Source organism: Colletes latitarsis, chromosome 2 (assembly GCF_051014445.1).
Source record: "Colletes latitarsis isolate SP2378_abdomen chromosome 2, iyColLati1, whole genome shotgun sequence".
NCBI lineage: Eukaryota > Metazoa > Arthropoda > Insecta > Hymenoptera > Colletidae > Colletes > Colletes latitarsis.
Genome location: NC_135135.1, coordinates 11,369,334 through 11,386,431, shown reverse-complemented (window position 1 = coordinate 11,386,431; position 17,098 = coordinate 11,369,334). Strand labels below are relative to the sequence as shown.

Genomic DNA, 17,098 nt, shown 5'->3' with positions numbered 1-17,098 from the left:
TTCTTTGGCAAGTTGCAATTTTTCCAACATTCTGTGGAACTGACGAGAACGAAAAACTGTGTGTTACAGGGAAGGTCAAGGTAAAAGAAGAGAAGGATGCTTCATCGATGGCACCAGGAAGCCCTCCGACACCCCCGCACACCCCGCAAAGCCCGCCCCGGCACAATCCACCTCCCAGCAACCTGTCTCAGTCATGTCAAACGTCGAACGCGAACTCGCCCAACCTGCAACAGCAGCAACATCAGCAGCAACACCAGGAGCAACATCAGCAGCAGCAGCAACCCCTTCACACGTTGGCGAGCTCGCCGTTGAGTCAGATCCTGGTGCAGAATCCGGCGTTGGCTCAGCTGTTGCAACAAAACCCGGCGATTCTGACGCAGAACCCGCAATTGGCGCAGTTGTTGCAACAGAATCTTCAGGTTCAGATGGGCAGCGTCCTCTTCCAGAACGTCAGGAGGGAGGAACCCGAGGAACCGAGGGTGAGTCACTCGAACAAATTAATTAGAGAGAGGAGGGTCCCTTTCATCCCCCGAGAGTTTCTACCCTGCTCCCTCGCGATGGAAATCGACTGTTTCTCTTTTCCTTTTTTTTTTTTTTGTCCTCTGCGACCATGTTAGGGCACTTTGGGGTTGTTTCGAAACGTCAACAGTGGAAGTTCTCGGATGTTCGATCGCAGCACGTCAAGATTAGACAGTCGATGTAATTAAGTTGGCGCGAGATGTCAGATTTTCAAATAAATAATAGAAGCCTTACATCTTCCATCGAAGAATGTTTATTCGATCGAAATGAGAGTCGTTTGCTTGGATACACTTTTAGGAATATCGGTTTTAAAGAAGTTCACGTGTTTTGAATTAGTAAACTTTGTCATGGAAGTTTTAAGAATATCGTTTTTGAAGTGTTTACTGTACGAAAAGAGTTCCAGTCGTTTTTAAACAATGATAATTTGTTAACGATGAGTTCGAATATTGCAAAATTTCATATTTTTATTGATTGGACTCATATTTTAATTTTTCATGCATTTTTTTGATTAACTTGACAGTATTTTTTGGCAGAAATAAGTAATGAATCACTCGAATCGCATTCCAGTAAACTGTTATTAAAATTTCTCCACTAACCTAATAGTTGTATTCTAGTAGAAAAGCTTTCCTGGTTCGGTTTATTTACGATCTGATGTAGATTATAATTGTTTTTATGTTTACGATCGTGGTAAATATATAAATTTTATTCATATCTGACGTTTAGTGATTTCTCGTCGGCTGGTCACGCGATCTGGAATAATGCAATGCATTATGATTCATTCAGCAGTACCAGAAATAATTAAGATAATCAAGATATATATGTAAATTTACGCTATTAAATTAAAACAAATTCATTTGCATTAATAAGCAAATGATATTTACTACAATATATATTATGGACAACATGGTATAAAACAAATAATTGCAGAAACTCAAGCAAAACATTTATATAATTTTCACAAATTTTAAGTTAGAAATGTGTCTTCGATAACGTTTTGTTTTTAGATGATTGATACAATCTCATCGAAATTCATATTTTCCATTTAAATTTATTATCCTCAACGTTACAGCTTTAGAGCTAATCAACCTATTAAATGATATAAATGGAATACTTGAAACGACACAAGAAAAATATACTTCCATATCTGTCAAACTTAAATTATCAATATATTGTTCGAAAAGGGAGTTTAAATCATTTAAACATATTTCTTCCAGATTAGAAGCTTATCTTTGCGACCCGCTTATGGTTAATATCCAAACATTTATAGAATATTGAATTTCAAAAGTTTCACCTCGAGAAACAGTTTGAAAACTTTCGTTGGATCGAAACTCTCACTGAAGTGTCCGGCGGCACGCAATAGTCTTCATATCATCCAAGTATTAAGAATTGCTATATTTTGGGAAATATCGATCCGATTTAGAGTAAATTTAGCCGAAAACTCAACTCGTTTTAAAAGATTAATTTAAATTTACTAAATCTAATTTTTGTTCCAAATTATAACAAAATATCGTCACAGTAAAAAAGCAAACAATATCAAAACTATTCGTAGACGAATATAAACAACTTAATAACTAAAATTAGATATTTTAATTAAACGCGACACTCCCTGTGTCGTGTTCCCGATGTATCGATCAATTTATCACTTCTACAAAGCATTGTGTTGCTCGTAGCGAGCAACTCGTAAAACGAGTCAAGTTTTTCATTTCGATTCTGTATTATTCATTAAGAACATCCGATCTAAAAAAATTTTATAGCCCTAATTGAATTGTAGCGACTGTCTGTTATTGTCTGGCTCGTATTTTCCGATGTGAGACGAGCTTTAATCGCGACTCGAAGACGTAGATCGATTATACTCGTAGCTCGTGGACACCGAGATCGTTGATGATGACGTGACACCAGATTGTCAACATGCCGCGAGCATCTGCTACAGCGGTTGGATTTCGTTCAACTTGTTTCCACTTTAACGATCAACGCCAAGATACACAGTCGGCGCGCGCGAGCCAATTTTATGAAAGCAATTATTCCGATTAATTGACGACTGTCGTGACAAAATAAAGAAAACCGAACGTCTTCTTAGCAATTCGGAAAACAGTTTAAACTTCATTTTGGTCATTCCTTTGAACAGGAAAATATTTCTTTTCGTATATTTATTTATTTATCCGTCACGCTAGAACTATAACAGTGTGAAGAACTATGAAAAAAGAAAATTATGGAGGAAAAATTGGAAAATTTTAGAAAATAATTTGGTTGACGTTACGTGCTTTTAATTATTCTATGATCAGACTTTCGATAAATCGGAACAAGTTTTTCTTTTATTATTCAATGATCGACGAACGTTTTTCTCATATAATGGTATTTAATATTTCTGTATATTCTATACAAAAATATAATTAAATAAAGAGGGATGGTATACAACAAATGAAACCACATTAACCACATTAAATCGTAAAAAATAGAACGTAACCTCCATCAATAATTTGTGTTACGTGGTATCCAAAAATTTGGTTTTGTTATATTTCTTTTCTGGGCCTATCATAATTCGATTACTTTTATATGATTCAATTTGACTCACTGTTTTGTCACTTCGTTTGTTATTTGTTATTTTATTCAATTATACCCTTTTATTTTATAGAAGTGTTCAAAGAAATCGTTCGTCAGTCCCTGAATAATAAAAAAAAATTTTTGTTCGTATCGTAATACGATTTTATATGTTATAAATTTCTAAATCAAGATTTTACAGTTGTTTAATTTCGTTAAAATAGTCTGATCTACTTCTAGAATTCCTCGACGCGTTCCTCCGACGTTACAAATCGCGACCATCGATGTTCGTTGTTGAGGGAAATTGAAACGCGTCCAAGAACAACATGTAGTGCCATAGCATTGATGACTCGATGATGTATAGCGTTGACGCGACGTTAAATCTTCTCTGTAAAATAAATTGTCAATTCTTCCTCGTCTTATTTGACGAAAGTGGAATTTTTCGAGGAAGAAGCCGTGTGTATATTAGTATTTAGTCGATCTATAACACTTTTTTGCTTTATTTTAAAATTCCCGCGCTGAATGTCTATCATCGTTTTCGAGCCATTTTATAAAATATTAATCAATTTATTATCGACGTTAATTAAGAATCTGTTGAGATTAAATTTAGAAACAGAATTTCCACTGTACTTCGCACATTTCATCTCTTGTACTAAATGGATAATTATTTCATACATATAATTGCGTAGGTTTGTGCAATTAAATAAATAAAATTATTCGCGTTTTTATAAATTTATCTAAGTAGTAACATACTTTTTTATTTCGATTTTTTTTCTTCTTTTAGATCTACATATATACTTTTCTACATTATTGTTTTCATAATCCTCTTATTCTGTATCTTATTACTCAGGATTGATTGAAACGTTGAAATTTATGCGTACACATATGTCATCGCTTAATTAAACTTTCCTGCCATTGTTTTGTACAGAGAACGGAAAATGAACCTTTCGCTTAATTATTAATTAAATGTATCCTGACGATTTCACTATGATTATTCTCTATCGAAAACCATTATTTTACGTGGCGTAAATAAAAACTGAAGAGTGCAATGGCCACATGGGAACGTAATAAATGACGATCGTAAATAGCAATATTTTTCAAAGCGTTTAAATCGTTAAAAGATCGAACTCGAATATAATTGGCGATAATCCGTTGCGTCGAATCGAACGATATTATCGAAGGGTGTGTCGAAGAGTGGCGAGGAATGTTACTTCTTGTTTTAGAAAGTTAATTCCTCTATCTGACGTAATCTTCTCGAAAACGTGCAGACGAGACAAACAGTGCAAAGCCAGAGGATCGTGCTTGCAGAAATAGTCTCAGCGAACGAAGAGTTCATTTAGAGTCGCTAATTTCTTAGAAATTGATTTGTGTACCTTAACCTTTAAACGTTATTAGGCTTCAATTCCTGATGGACGTTCTCGTCGATTACGAATCGTTTCTCAGTCTTCGTAGGAGAATTGTTCTTCGAGGTAGGCTCGCTCGTAGAGTCGATTATCATTATTAAATGCGGTAACAAGTGATAAATTTGTTCGGTACTCGCGTTGCTATGTAAGACTATGTCGGGGTTAATAGGCGCCCACGGTGTCGGCGAAGGGTTAACAGGAAAGACTAATTGAAATTTACGTGAACGCGAAATCCGTGACAGAAGGCGAAACCCGTCGATCGTCGAACGACGTTCAATTTTCATTTTATCATTCACAGTCTCAATGAACTTCGTATTTATTCCTATTATCTCGCGGTTGAGACATTAAACCTCCTAATATCGTTGAATAATTTTTATTTTCATTTATTTGTATTAAGTTTAACGACTTCGAAATAAAAAGAAAAACAAAAAGCAACATGAAGAAACATCGTGAAATTTTTTACCATCTGATACAAATACTTTTGTTAAGAAAACAGTCTTTATTGATCCACAAAGCTTTATTTCTCATATTGTTTCGACTTTAATTGCAATTTTATCAAACTATTTTTCTATGTTTTGTAATTTATTACACGAATGTTACTTTTTATTACCAACTATCCATTTGATTTTGGGGAATCTTTCGATTGAAAATACCGTTTCTATGTTTTTTAAATAAATACTTATATAATTTTATTACAAACATTTCTTTAAATGTATAAGGTTCTTTTGTATAAAGTTCTAATTTTTTCTTAATTTTTTTTCAAAGGCTAGATAGTAAAGGGTCCGACGTGACTAGAAGCCTATTCATAATAAAAATAGGTAAATAATATTCGATTTTTTTTTAATTATAACGTATTGCACTAACTTAGAGTTGAAATGTCACCCTATTAAAATGAAACTTTTGCTACGAAAACTGTATTAACAAGCTATATAGAAGATGAAGAAAAATGGCGAAATTCAAATATATAAAGGGTGTTCGGCCACCATTTTTTCAGAGTGATTTGAAATTTTTTAATAACTTTTTAACAAAGCCTCAGTGAACAAATTGATATTCATGATTTTCGTCTTATTTTGGCCTCTAGAATCTGCCATTAAAATTCTTAATTTTAATTTTTAAAACTTTAACACTAAATATGTCACTCACAATTTACAACTTAGGAACGTCAAACGACAAATGCTCCAAATTCGTGATCGTTTTATGCTTTTATAGCATTCGAGGCGAAAACAATGGAAAGTATACATTGTTTCCTAGTTTTGATGTATTTTTGAAGATCAAAACAATGCTCGTAATCGGGTAACGCTTGTACGTACCGAAACAGTTAGCAGCTAATTCTTTTTTAAAAAAAAGGTATGACTTCACTCTATAAAAAGCAACTAAAATGAACGCCGCATCACACTGCATTTATAATTAAAAAATAAAATGAAAACTGAACACGTTCGATTAGTTATAACTCAAAAAATGTTAGAGATATAAAAATGTACTTTGGTGTAATTTAAATACGTACTAAGTAAATTTAATTCAGTTACTCATCATTTACTTTGAAGAACCAAGACAACAATAAACGATGATTATAATTTTGGATAATTTTCAGATTGAACATTTGAAAATCATGTAGTATCAAAAATCGACAAATGATAAAAAAAAATCACACTAAATCATGGCCCATGTGTCCCATTAATTATTAGTGAATCATTATTGCATTATGGGTATATTATTTGTATAAAATCACTTTTTACCGCGTTTGGCGTGCAATGGTCCCACTGTGCGACGTTCCGTATCGATTTCACATCCAAATTCAACGATACCTCGAATAATCGGTAGTCGATTGTTGGGAGCAGCGATAAGATAAACCCTGAAAGGTGTCCAAATTTTACAGAGAGGGTAAACTTTATTGCCAGCCACTGATCATTTCTCTCGCGAACGTTTTATCGCGACGCGAATCGAGGGGAAAAGAATCATTGTTCTCGATTATTTTATGGGAAGCCCGCGTCTGAACGAATTAAGGTCGAGAATCGGCTCTTTCGACGACGAAGATTACGCCAATGTGTATCGCGACGGATTATTGTTCCTCGTACGCGGTACCAGGAACCCTTGAATTATTCTAACGCTGCTGTGATGCACCATTCCCAATGGAACGCGAGCCTCTTCACTGGCTGTCGACGACTCGTCATCGAGTCATCAAAACGTGTCGATGATTCACTGCCTCGGTTCCCTTCGACGATTCTTACTATTTTCTATACATGCTTCTCGGACGTGTTTCTAAATTATTTCCAATCTTCGATGCTTTGGCCATAACACAAAATTATTTCGCGGTAGAAACAGCAAATATTACGCAATAAATCAACGTTAATATAACAAAAATAACACAACATCGTGGAGGAATATTTTTTACAGTTGCAACCTGTAATTTTAGCTTTAATGTTAGCATCTGAATTTTGATGTAAACCGTTGCAACCTTAATTCTTTTCTCGATTACTTAACGAAACAAGATTACACAAATAAATAAAATTTATTTGAATGTTTGACTGGAGAAGCATGACGTATCCCCTAAAGTATGGAAAGAAGGTAGATTCATTGATTTTATTCTCGAAGATATCGATTCGTTTTCCTTTCAGAAAATTCTAAATCCAAGTGTACATCTAATGCCTCCAATATAAAATATAATTGTAGGTCCTTGCTCTGCGAAGTGGAATTATACTTTTTCTTTCCGATGGAAGTGCCTCATTTTTTTTACATAAATTTCTACCTTGGATCATTCTGTGTATACAAGGTCACTAAAAATTCAGTACTTATTCTATTTTTAATATTATAATAAGTTCTCGAACATTTGTTAATTGTAAAAACTAAATTATTGAATGGATACAAAGACTGTGTTTTGTAGAGTCGAGATAGTGGACGATGGAGATCAGAATTTGAACTTGAGATGTTATCGGTATATTCTTGCGATAGGATTCGTCCCATTTGGTTTAATCCTCGAAAAACTCTAGTATTAAATAAGGAAGTACAAAGGGGCCGAGCATCGAGTTTCATTAACTGAAGAATAGCAAGGCAATTTATTTGGCCATTAAGAATTTTAAATAAGAAGATAGCATCGACCAACTTCCTACGAGCTTCGAGCGTTAACATATTGAGCGAACAGAGGATGTGATCATAGTTGTACGCATGGTGCAAACCTAATTTATACGAGCCAACAATCGTCCTGAATAGCTAGGTGGCACATAAAGATTTAACTAATTCCGCAAGGAAAGCAACTCTCGAAATGCTAGAATACTGTAGTGTAATTTTGTAATCTCCACTTATTTTTATTTGCAATATTTATGCTCTGTTTATATGGATAGATTAACATCGAAAACTGTGTTGGTACTATGTTGTTATTTTTTATTAGTAGGAATAGAAACATATTATTTGATTAAATTCTGTACACGTCACAGGAACATGGGATTATATTGCAACTCTTATGAATTTTTTATAATCAAAATTAAGCACTTATTGCCCGCTACATTTATCGCAATACTGATATTCTTTTTTATTTAATTCCTTTTCTTTCCTCAAACCTATTATACTTTTGCCATTGTTATCAAAGAATGAAAAGAGATATTTTGGTAACGAGGAAATTGCAGGACACTGTCCTCATTCTACTTAAAGTACCATATTCCCCTTAACTTGGGTTCGATTACTCTTTACAGATTACAGATACAGTTAACGAGCTAATATTCAAATATTCAAATAATTAATTTTAGAATTTTATAGAGGAGCTCTGGGCTCGTTATCATTTTTATGTGCAATTTAAGTTATCTATAAATCTTCTGACAAGGAAAGCTTGCCTCTGTAACAGTGATAATTATATTATTATTTATTCACTGGGGGAGGGTGGTTTCTATTTTCTATGAGCACATTATAATTTTACATAAAAATGGAAAGAATTTTGTTAATGTTACTAAGAAATAATTAAGGAATGATACAAAGCAGAAAACCAATATATAGAATTTTTAATAATTGTTTCACTTATATTATAAATAAAATATTACAGTTTAACGTACAGAGGAATGAAGAAAGTATAACAGTCTTTGTTTCAAAAGACTGAATTTGTACTGTTAGTAATTGAAACTGTCACATTTATATTTAGTTACTTGAAACATTATATTTTTCATGTTATTACTGAATTTTTGCAATGTTGATTTCTTGATTTGGTTTCACTCGTTTCTTACTAAATTCTCTAATTCTTTAATGTCGTTATATTATCCCTTACTTTTATATATTGCATATAATAAAATTCTTCGCAAATATTCCATCGAAAATTACCTTAAGTGCCTCAGGAAAAGTTACTTTTTATTGCATAGAAACAAAGACACGTATATTATAATACGATTAAGCAAGTTCCACTTCATAAACACCCCCATGTTCCCCCAAAATCTTTATAATAATTGACATCAGTATTTTACCCCCTTATTTTTATACATTGCATATAATAAAATTCTTCACAAATATTCCATCGAAAATTACCTTAACTACCTTAGAAAAAGTTACTTTCTATTGCATAGAAACAAAGATACGTATACTATAATACGATTAAGCAAGTTCGACTTCATAAACACCCCCATGTTCCCCCAAATCTTTATAATAATTGACATCAGTATTTTACCCCCTTATTTTTATATATTGCATACAGGTATAATAAAATTCTTCACAAATATTCCATTTAAAATTGCTTTAAATACCTCAGGAAGAGTTACTTTCTATTGCATAGAAACCAAGATACGTATACTATAATACGATTAAGCAAGTTTCACTTCATAAACACCCCCATGTTCCCCCAAATCTTTATAATAATTGATATCAGTATTTTAAAAGTATCAGACACGCTCTCAAGCGATAAACTTTGTGTCTCACCCTCGAAGTTACTCATTTCGTCCCGTCAGTCCAAGAAGAACGAAAGGCAGGAGCTTGATGACCTAACGTAAGGTTTCCCCGCGCTGCTGACACATATTTATTCAAGAAACGAACTATCAGCTGTACGTGATGTTCTTATTTCGTACACTCCAGCGTTACAGGATTAATAGAAACCGTTGGAAACTCCGACGATTACGTTCCAGCGGTAGGTCGGTCGAAATGGTGCCCACCCAAAAGCGCCGTCACCCGAGACAGAAGTGGACGAATACGTACCCTAATACACGGCTACTTAGGGTAATTCGTGGGGATCGGTCATCCTGTGCACGTGATTCGAGGGAACTCTGACGTAGCTCGCGGGCTCTCGTAGCTAAATATACATGTGTACGTGCGGTCGTCGAAGAAGAGACACGAAATGGGCCCAGGAGGCTCGCTCGGTGTATCGCCACGCTGGAATCCCATACGGGGAGAATTGAAATTATTCCCTCGATTTTTGTCGTGTCGTTTACATTATTTTCGCCTTTGAATATTAATGGGCATATGCTCTCCGGCGTTATGGCACAAGAAGTAACAACGGCGTATAATACTCGACTCTTAACGTTATTCTATTGTTTGCAAATCAGCTCTATTGTTTTCTCATATACCTCTATACTCTCCCGGTTCCCTCTTTGCCCTCCCCCCTTTCCCCCTCCCGCCATCGCGTCCCTATCCATTCTCTCTCTCTCTCTGTCCCTCTTACGCCGCGAACGATCTTCTTTTAACCCTCCCCTTGCCTCTCTCGAGACGTTCCTCGCTCTTCCTTTTCGTGCTCGATCTTCTCCTTCTTCTTCTTCTTCTGGCAAGTCGTCGTCGCGGTCGTCGTTGTCCTCTTAGGCAACGTGCACACACGGCCACCCTACCGTATTTTCTATTTGTTTCTATGATCGTCGCTTCTTTCCTCTGGCCTGGCCTCTTCCTCGCCTGGCTCCCGTCCCCCGGGTTCTTATTTTTGCCGGGTTTCCACGGGACGCGCCTGGGACTTCTTTACAGACCTGTGTGGGCTGCTCTGCAATCGAAATCTCCTCTGTCCAGGAGCACGAACCGCCTGGAATATTGACTTTCCGATGTCTGGAAAGGCGATCGAATATGCGGGGATACGTGGGAATCCATTTTTGGCCCAAATTAACTCGCAAGAGCTGAATATCGTTTTAGAGAGAAATATGACATACAAATTGTTGATACGAATGTATAATGTGGTTAAAAAATATCAAAATATTTCAATCTTGACTCATTTATTAGTTTGTTATAGTTTAAATTTGTGTCTTGCTGGTTATAAGAATCTAAGAAAATAGATTTACTAGCAACTAGAAGAATGTTGCCTTCTTTACTACAGTAACTAAGCAAACATCTAGATCCTTTACAAATCAATTTAAAATAGTTGCAAATATTTCGAAGGACAGGTTCGAGAAAACTAAAGAGAATGCAGGATATAACAATCATCATCCAAAAACAAAGTTCATTTGGAATCTTATGTCACCAAGCTTCCACAGGAAGTTAGATACTTTCTACTCAGTTTACCCTGAACTTCATGCACGTCCTTGAACACTTTTCTTTACCATATTTACACACGTGTAGTAGTTAGATCCTAAATAAACTCTAAACTCAGAAACGCAAAGTATCGGTTTCCATAATGGTTTCCGTAACTGTTGGAATATTTATATCGATCGTTAAGTTGCCTTTCTACTTTGTGGGATTAAAAAAATTGAATTTTTTTTGCAGTTTCTTTTAGTATGTGGTCTCGAGAATATATCTACCAAATATTGAATTGAAATTCGGAAAACTGACGAAGTTATAGCCCGCTGAAATGTACCACGTGCAGGTATAACTGGACGTAAAAGTTTAAGTTGCTTTTCTACTTTGTGAGATTAAAAAAAAATTGAATTTTTTTTGCAGTTTCTTTTAGTATGTGGTCTCGAGAATATATCTACCAAATATTAAATTGAAATTTGGGAAACTAACGAAGTTATAGCCTGCTGAAATGTACCAGGTATAACAACTGGACGTGAAACTTTAAAGCTGTTTTTCTCGAAACGATAACATGAAAACTATTCAAGATATCAACATCAAATTTATACAGTATCTTTAGAACTGGTCCCTCTATAGCATGAATTAGGATAATTGCAATATATGCAATACTTTTTCTCTTATTAAGTAAAAGCAATCGAATATATGAAAATATTCAGTACTTTTTCGTAAAATAGCTGTCATTTTGCCATTTTTCGTTTTTTTGAAAAAATCCCAATTCATGCCATAACCACCAAACTTATCTATGTTAAAAATATCTTTGGTTTTTGGATATCGGATGACTTGTTCGCAAGATACCACCTATGCAGTCGATCGCCGTTCGTGAGAACTGTTGTTCGTTGATCAACAAAAACAGCGTAATCAATCGATATTATGCGTCGCAAAAATTCGTAAATATAGTTAAATATATAATAAATATATACACAAAACCCAGAATTAATCGCTCTTTGATAACCCGCAAAAAAAATCATAAAGAAACATGTATTTTTCTTGCCCACAAAGTAGAATGGCCCCTTAACAGTATTTTTTCGTAAAGTAACTACCATTGTGCCATTTTTCGTTTTTTTGAGAAGACCCTAGTTCATGCTAGAACCACCAAACTTATCTATATTAAGAATATCTGTAGGTTTCGGATAACTTGTTCACAAGATACCACCTACGCAGTCGATCGCCGTTCGTGAGAACTGTTGTTCGTTGATCAACAAAAACAGCGTAATCAATCGATATTATGCGTCGCAAAAATTCGTAAATATAGTTAAATATATAATAAATATATCCACAAAACCCAGAATTAATCGCTCTTTGATAACCCGCAAAAAAAAATCATAAAGAAACGTATTTTTCTTGCCTACAAAATAGAATGGCCCCTTAAATACCAAATTATTCCTTCGTCAGAATTTATCTCAATTTTTCATTCCACATTTTTCCGTACACACTTCAGCAGCGTGTTCTACAAGTAAAACTAAGACTAAAATGTAATATAACAAAGCATCCATAAATGCTTTGTTAAGAAGTTACAACAAAAATATGAAATGATGTGTAAACGCTGTTGAATATACCTAAGTTTCCATTTTAAAGTCACGCCCGTCTTCGTTGAGATACTTCCGGCATCGACGTACTATTAAATTTACCGTTAACTTTAGTTCGTTGCAATTTTGTCGAAATTCTTCACACGTGATATCGATTTTTGCAATTAATAAAACATCGAATTTCAAAGCACATCGAATAATACGGAATCTCGATTAAACGTTTCAATACTCTATTTCTAGAAATTTGTATTACAACAGAGTACGCCAATTAGATTCGAAACTCTATAGAGTATTAATACAATAAACATCGACAAAAGATTTCTCAACATTCTCCATTTACTCGCGAACAATATAAAATTCTATACAATTATAAATATTAAATATTAAAGCTATTTTTCTTCGCCTGAAATCCGATGGGACGAATTTTTGTCGCGCAGCGAACGAATACTGACACCGATTACGTTTGCAAGCACGCCGGGGGCCATGTTCGATGGATCGAAGACGCCGCAGTTCTTCGGGGGTCCGATCGCGACGTACGATTTCCCGCGGAAACGGCACGAAACATTCTTTCCGGCGCATTGCCATGCGATCCGCACATGCGATCCGTAATATTGGACATCGAAGGTCGACGATAATTATGAGCACGGAATATAAATGGCCGATCGGTGGCCGCGGAATCGATGGAACGCGATTAGTCGCGCACGTGAGACGGGTTCGATCCCGAGCAGAAGAAGAAAATCGACGCGACGCGATCGGCAGAAAATGGAAACGTCGGGGACACGGAGGTCCTAATGCCGGGGGACCACGGACCCCAGGAATGGGCCTACTAAGAAACCGATGCAACCTAAAAGAGACGCGCTCCTTCGTTTCTTGGTTCCCAAAAAATTTGCTGTCGAGAAAGAGTAAAATTAAATCCTGTGTTTATATTTCTATTAAATACAGCCTTTCCTGTCTGGGGCTGAAAGTTAACGAATTTATGATAGCAAAGTTTAATTATCCTACTGATCTTTAGAAGGCAATTTAAACTCTAACAAACTGTAGTTAAGATTTAGGTATTTATTCAAACGTTTCACATATTCTACAATCTCAAACGCATATTTTGATATTTTTCTACCATATTATGCACTTGGTTTTACTATTTTGGTCGATCATTCCTGTAAATAACCTAGTTTTTCTCCTCCTTTCAATTTATTGATAATTATGAAAAAACTGAAACCCGACATTTTCGACCAACTAGTTCTCCTATAGCTTTTCATCGATGAATTTTCTTCGTAGAAGACTGTCTATATGGTTTTGTAGTTTTCTGTTTGTTTTCTACATTTTTAATGCACAATTCTTCAGATATCGAGTGCCTAAATTTAATCAGCGTCAACGACAATGCATTCAAGACTATATTAAGCTTTTCTAAATATTATGGATGAAGAACAGGACTCGAAGTGACGAATTTCAGGGCCTTATAAGTATAGATTTGTCAGCGACGAACGCTATGTGGCAATCGCTTCATAAATTCAGCGACTCGGATCGGCATCGCAGATAGGGCTTCGGAAATCGTACAGGATTCGAATAATTTGTACCGCGATGGGGCTTCCGGTAACTGTCGTCCCTTATCGCCGACTGGCGACCGTTCCTCGCCTTCTAGGCTTTTTTGTTTCTCCAGCTTTTTAATTTGCTCCAACCCTTACGCGCGAACCCGTACGTTTTCGTAACAAACGGCTGTAATGGATTGTGAAAAGCTTTCGACACTTTCTTGAAGCTCACAGTGGCTGATGTAAAAATCATTCATTCGCTATTTCTGTTATTGTAAATTGTATAAAACCCTGATAGAAATGGTGTCAATATTAATTAACAATTCTATTGCACTTTCAAAACTGTCATTTTTTCAAAAATTATGTTCGTAGATCAGTTCACCCAAATTGTATGACATTTTTTATGGTATAATAATGGGTAAAAATAATTAGAAAGCCATTTGAAAAGATATTTGAGATAATATCAGAGACTATTCATCTTTTAGTCAAATTCGAATGTAAGAAACAAACACGTAGAATGCACCCTGTGAAAGGTATTATTAAAACACGGTGAAGGCACTGTTATGGTTTTTAATTAACATTTTATTCAAAGGAAATACGTACGAGGTATATTTAGATATTTTATTGTATTCAACGTGTTTATTGCACGATGCTTCTGATAAATATTTGTAAATGATTTCACGTTACTAGTTATCCTTCCATGTTAGAGTATGATACATCGATAACTATTTTAAAATAATATGTTTGAAACGATACTTTCGTAAACTGTTGGCTGATTAATTTTTATCTCACTTCCGGTTTTAAGTATATTCCGATACGCTTTCGTGAACGCTTCCTGACGGACTAGAAGTGGTTAATCACACGTGTGTGAAGTATTTTTTGGAAAAACACTCGGTGGTTTCGCGAGTGTTTTGACACACATTTGCTTGATGCATCGCGACTGCAACGAAGAGGTCATCGACCCAAGGAATCGAGGCGGTATTCTGATTCCTAGACGTTTTCGAGGAACCGGAAGCCGTTTCCGCTTCACGTAACGTCCCCAAGAGGATGTCGTAACGATAAATGTATAGTTTCGTCGCGAAAATTTGATGGGCGATTAAAGGTTAACGTTTCGAATTCATCGCAGGATCGTATCGATGACTTTACGAAAAATTAAATCCTCGAATCTTAAAAATTATTGCATACTCTGATATTTAATCTTTAGCTTCGAATTCGTCGCAGAATCGATTTTTTTACAAAAAATTAAATCCTCGAATCTTAAAAATTATTGCATACTCTGATATTTAATCTTTAGTTTCCTAAATTCTATAACAACGATCCTCCGTTTCCCCAAAGACAATGAATTATAAAATTTCACGGTTTACATTTTAGTCGCTTAATATTTTAACGATTGTTCGATATTATTATTTAAATTTGTCCCACGTAAACGATCATTTTTTCTAAGGAAAAAAAATGATTATATATCTCAAACAAAATCTGATAAGTGTTTTATTTTTAGAAATCAAAAGTAATGTGAACTCGAATAGTTTACTTTATGTAGCATTTCAAGCAGAGTGCGCGTCGAAAATGAGTGAAACTGATGTAAACATGAGGAGATAGAGCATATTGCACCCCAAAATTATAGCTTAGGGTTAACCCCCTGTGTATGGCGTATCATCCATCATTCAGAAAAAAGTTGGCTGATATTTGGACATATGTTTCATGAAATGACACAATATGATACGACGTTGGATCAAAATAAACACAGAAATAGTTATTATTTACTTCCTGTTGATTATAAACGAACGTTCAATTCATATTTTAATTTCATACTATGCCATACGCAAATGGCAGTTTATAATTGTTAAAATTATATAAAAATAGAAGTACAAACAATTCTTTGAAAAATTTTTCTTAAGCAATATTATTTTACTTTTGAAGGAAAATTTAGCTCGTCGATTTCGTCCGAAAAGGTACATACAAATAACTGAAAATAAATGTTAATGTAACTTATGTTATATTCAATGTCGTATTATCGAAGAAAAACGATTCAATTTATGTCTTATAACATCTTTGGTAGAAATAATGGTAAACAATATGACATTCTATTAATCCTAACTTTATTAGGATGTCCCTTTGAGTTACGCGTCAAATTTAAATAGACTCTGTATCTTAATTTACGCACTATTCAGTTATGAAATACAGAGAATGCCATTAATGTATAGATTTAATTACAGATGTTACCCAAATTTAGCATGTAATCAGAGTAGGAAATTTTAATCTCAAATAATGAATAAAAATTAAAAATAGATTCTAAATAATTTACAAATGAATTTATGCATGAAATGTACATAGAAGTTAGTTAACGAATCAATCTAAAATTTCTATTCTCATTTTTGATTACAGTGAAAAAGACTAATCTAAAACAGAGTAAATACTATATTATCTATATTGTACAAAATTTATCGCGTTTGACGTATCATTTTTCATATGTTTAGTAATAGAATTAACGAAATGGGAGCTTCGTAAAGGGTTGTCTCAACCTCTAAATATAATAACTCGTCTCTTTAAATACGTCTTCTATTTTTGCATAATAAGTGCATTCAATAGTTTCTTGAGAATCAAAATTTCCCATCGACAGTCTAACCATGAAAATGGAAACGAAAGAAGACGAAATCCAGTCGAATTACAGTTCCCAGAACCTAACTTCAAAGCTCCCCTGGGAACCCATAAAATCCTCGTACAAAGCAAAGTTGAACGCGTAATTTACAAGTTGTTAAAGGCGAACGTGTTAGGGTGGTTCCCTCTGTACTTGTGTATTTAGTAGGAAAAGCGTAGTTTCCAAAGGGAGAATCGTTTTTCCCAAAAATGGTGGACGCGAGTCTCGGATAATTTGGAGCCATTCAACTTTTCAGCGACACGTGTCGCAGACCTTATAGAAGCATCCTCCGTTCCCCCGTTGCGTGGGCGGCCCCCTTTCGTGTCCCCATCGCGAGCACGGCCCTGAGCATGCTGGTGCATTGTACATCGTAATGTATTTTCTTTTAGGTACCGCCGACAATAGCGAGCCTGGCGGCGATGAAGGTGGAGGCAGCTGACCCGAAGGTTTCCGGTGAGTTACTATTTCCTCCTCCTTACGGAATTATCGGGATCG

General features: G+C 35.0%; 1 protein-coding gene across 4 annotated transcripts in view; it reads left to right on the top strand.

Moving 5' to 3' along the window:
- The window catches only part of LOC143351721 (zinc finger protein castor homolog 1), a 221,585-nt gene that overhangs the window by 143,672 nt on the left and 60,815 nt on the right, over positions 1-17,098 (top strand). For all 4 annotated transcript variants that reach the window (XR_013081801.1, XM_076783551.1, XM_076783549.1 and 1 more), the window contains exons 5-6: positions 70-479; positions 16,993-17,056. Coding sequence is in view for 3 of the 4 variants with exons in the window: in XM_076783551.1 (XP_076639666.1) it covers positions 70-479; positions 16,993-17,056 (474 nt within the window). In the remaining variant the exon portion in view is untranslated. The remainder of the gene's footprint in view (positions 1-69; positions 480-16,992; positions 17,057-17,098) is intronic.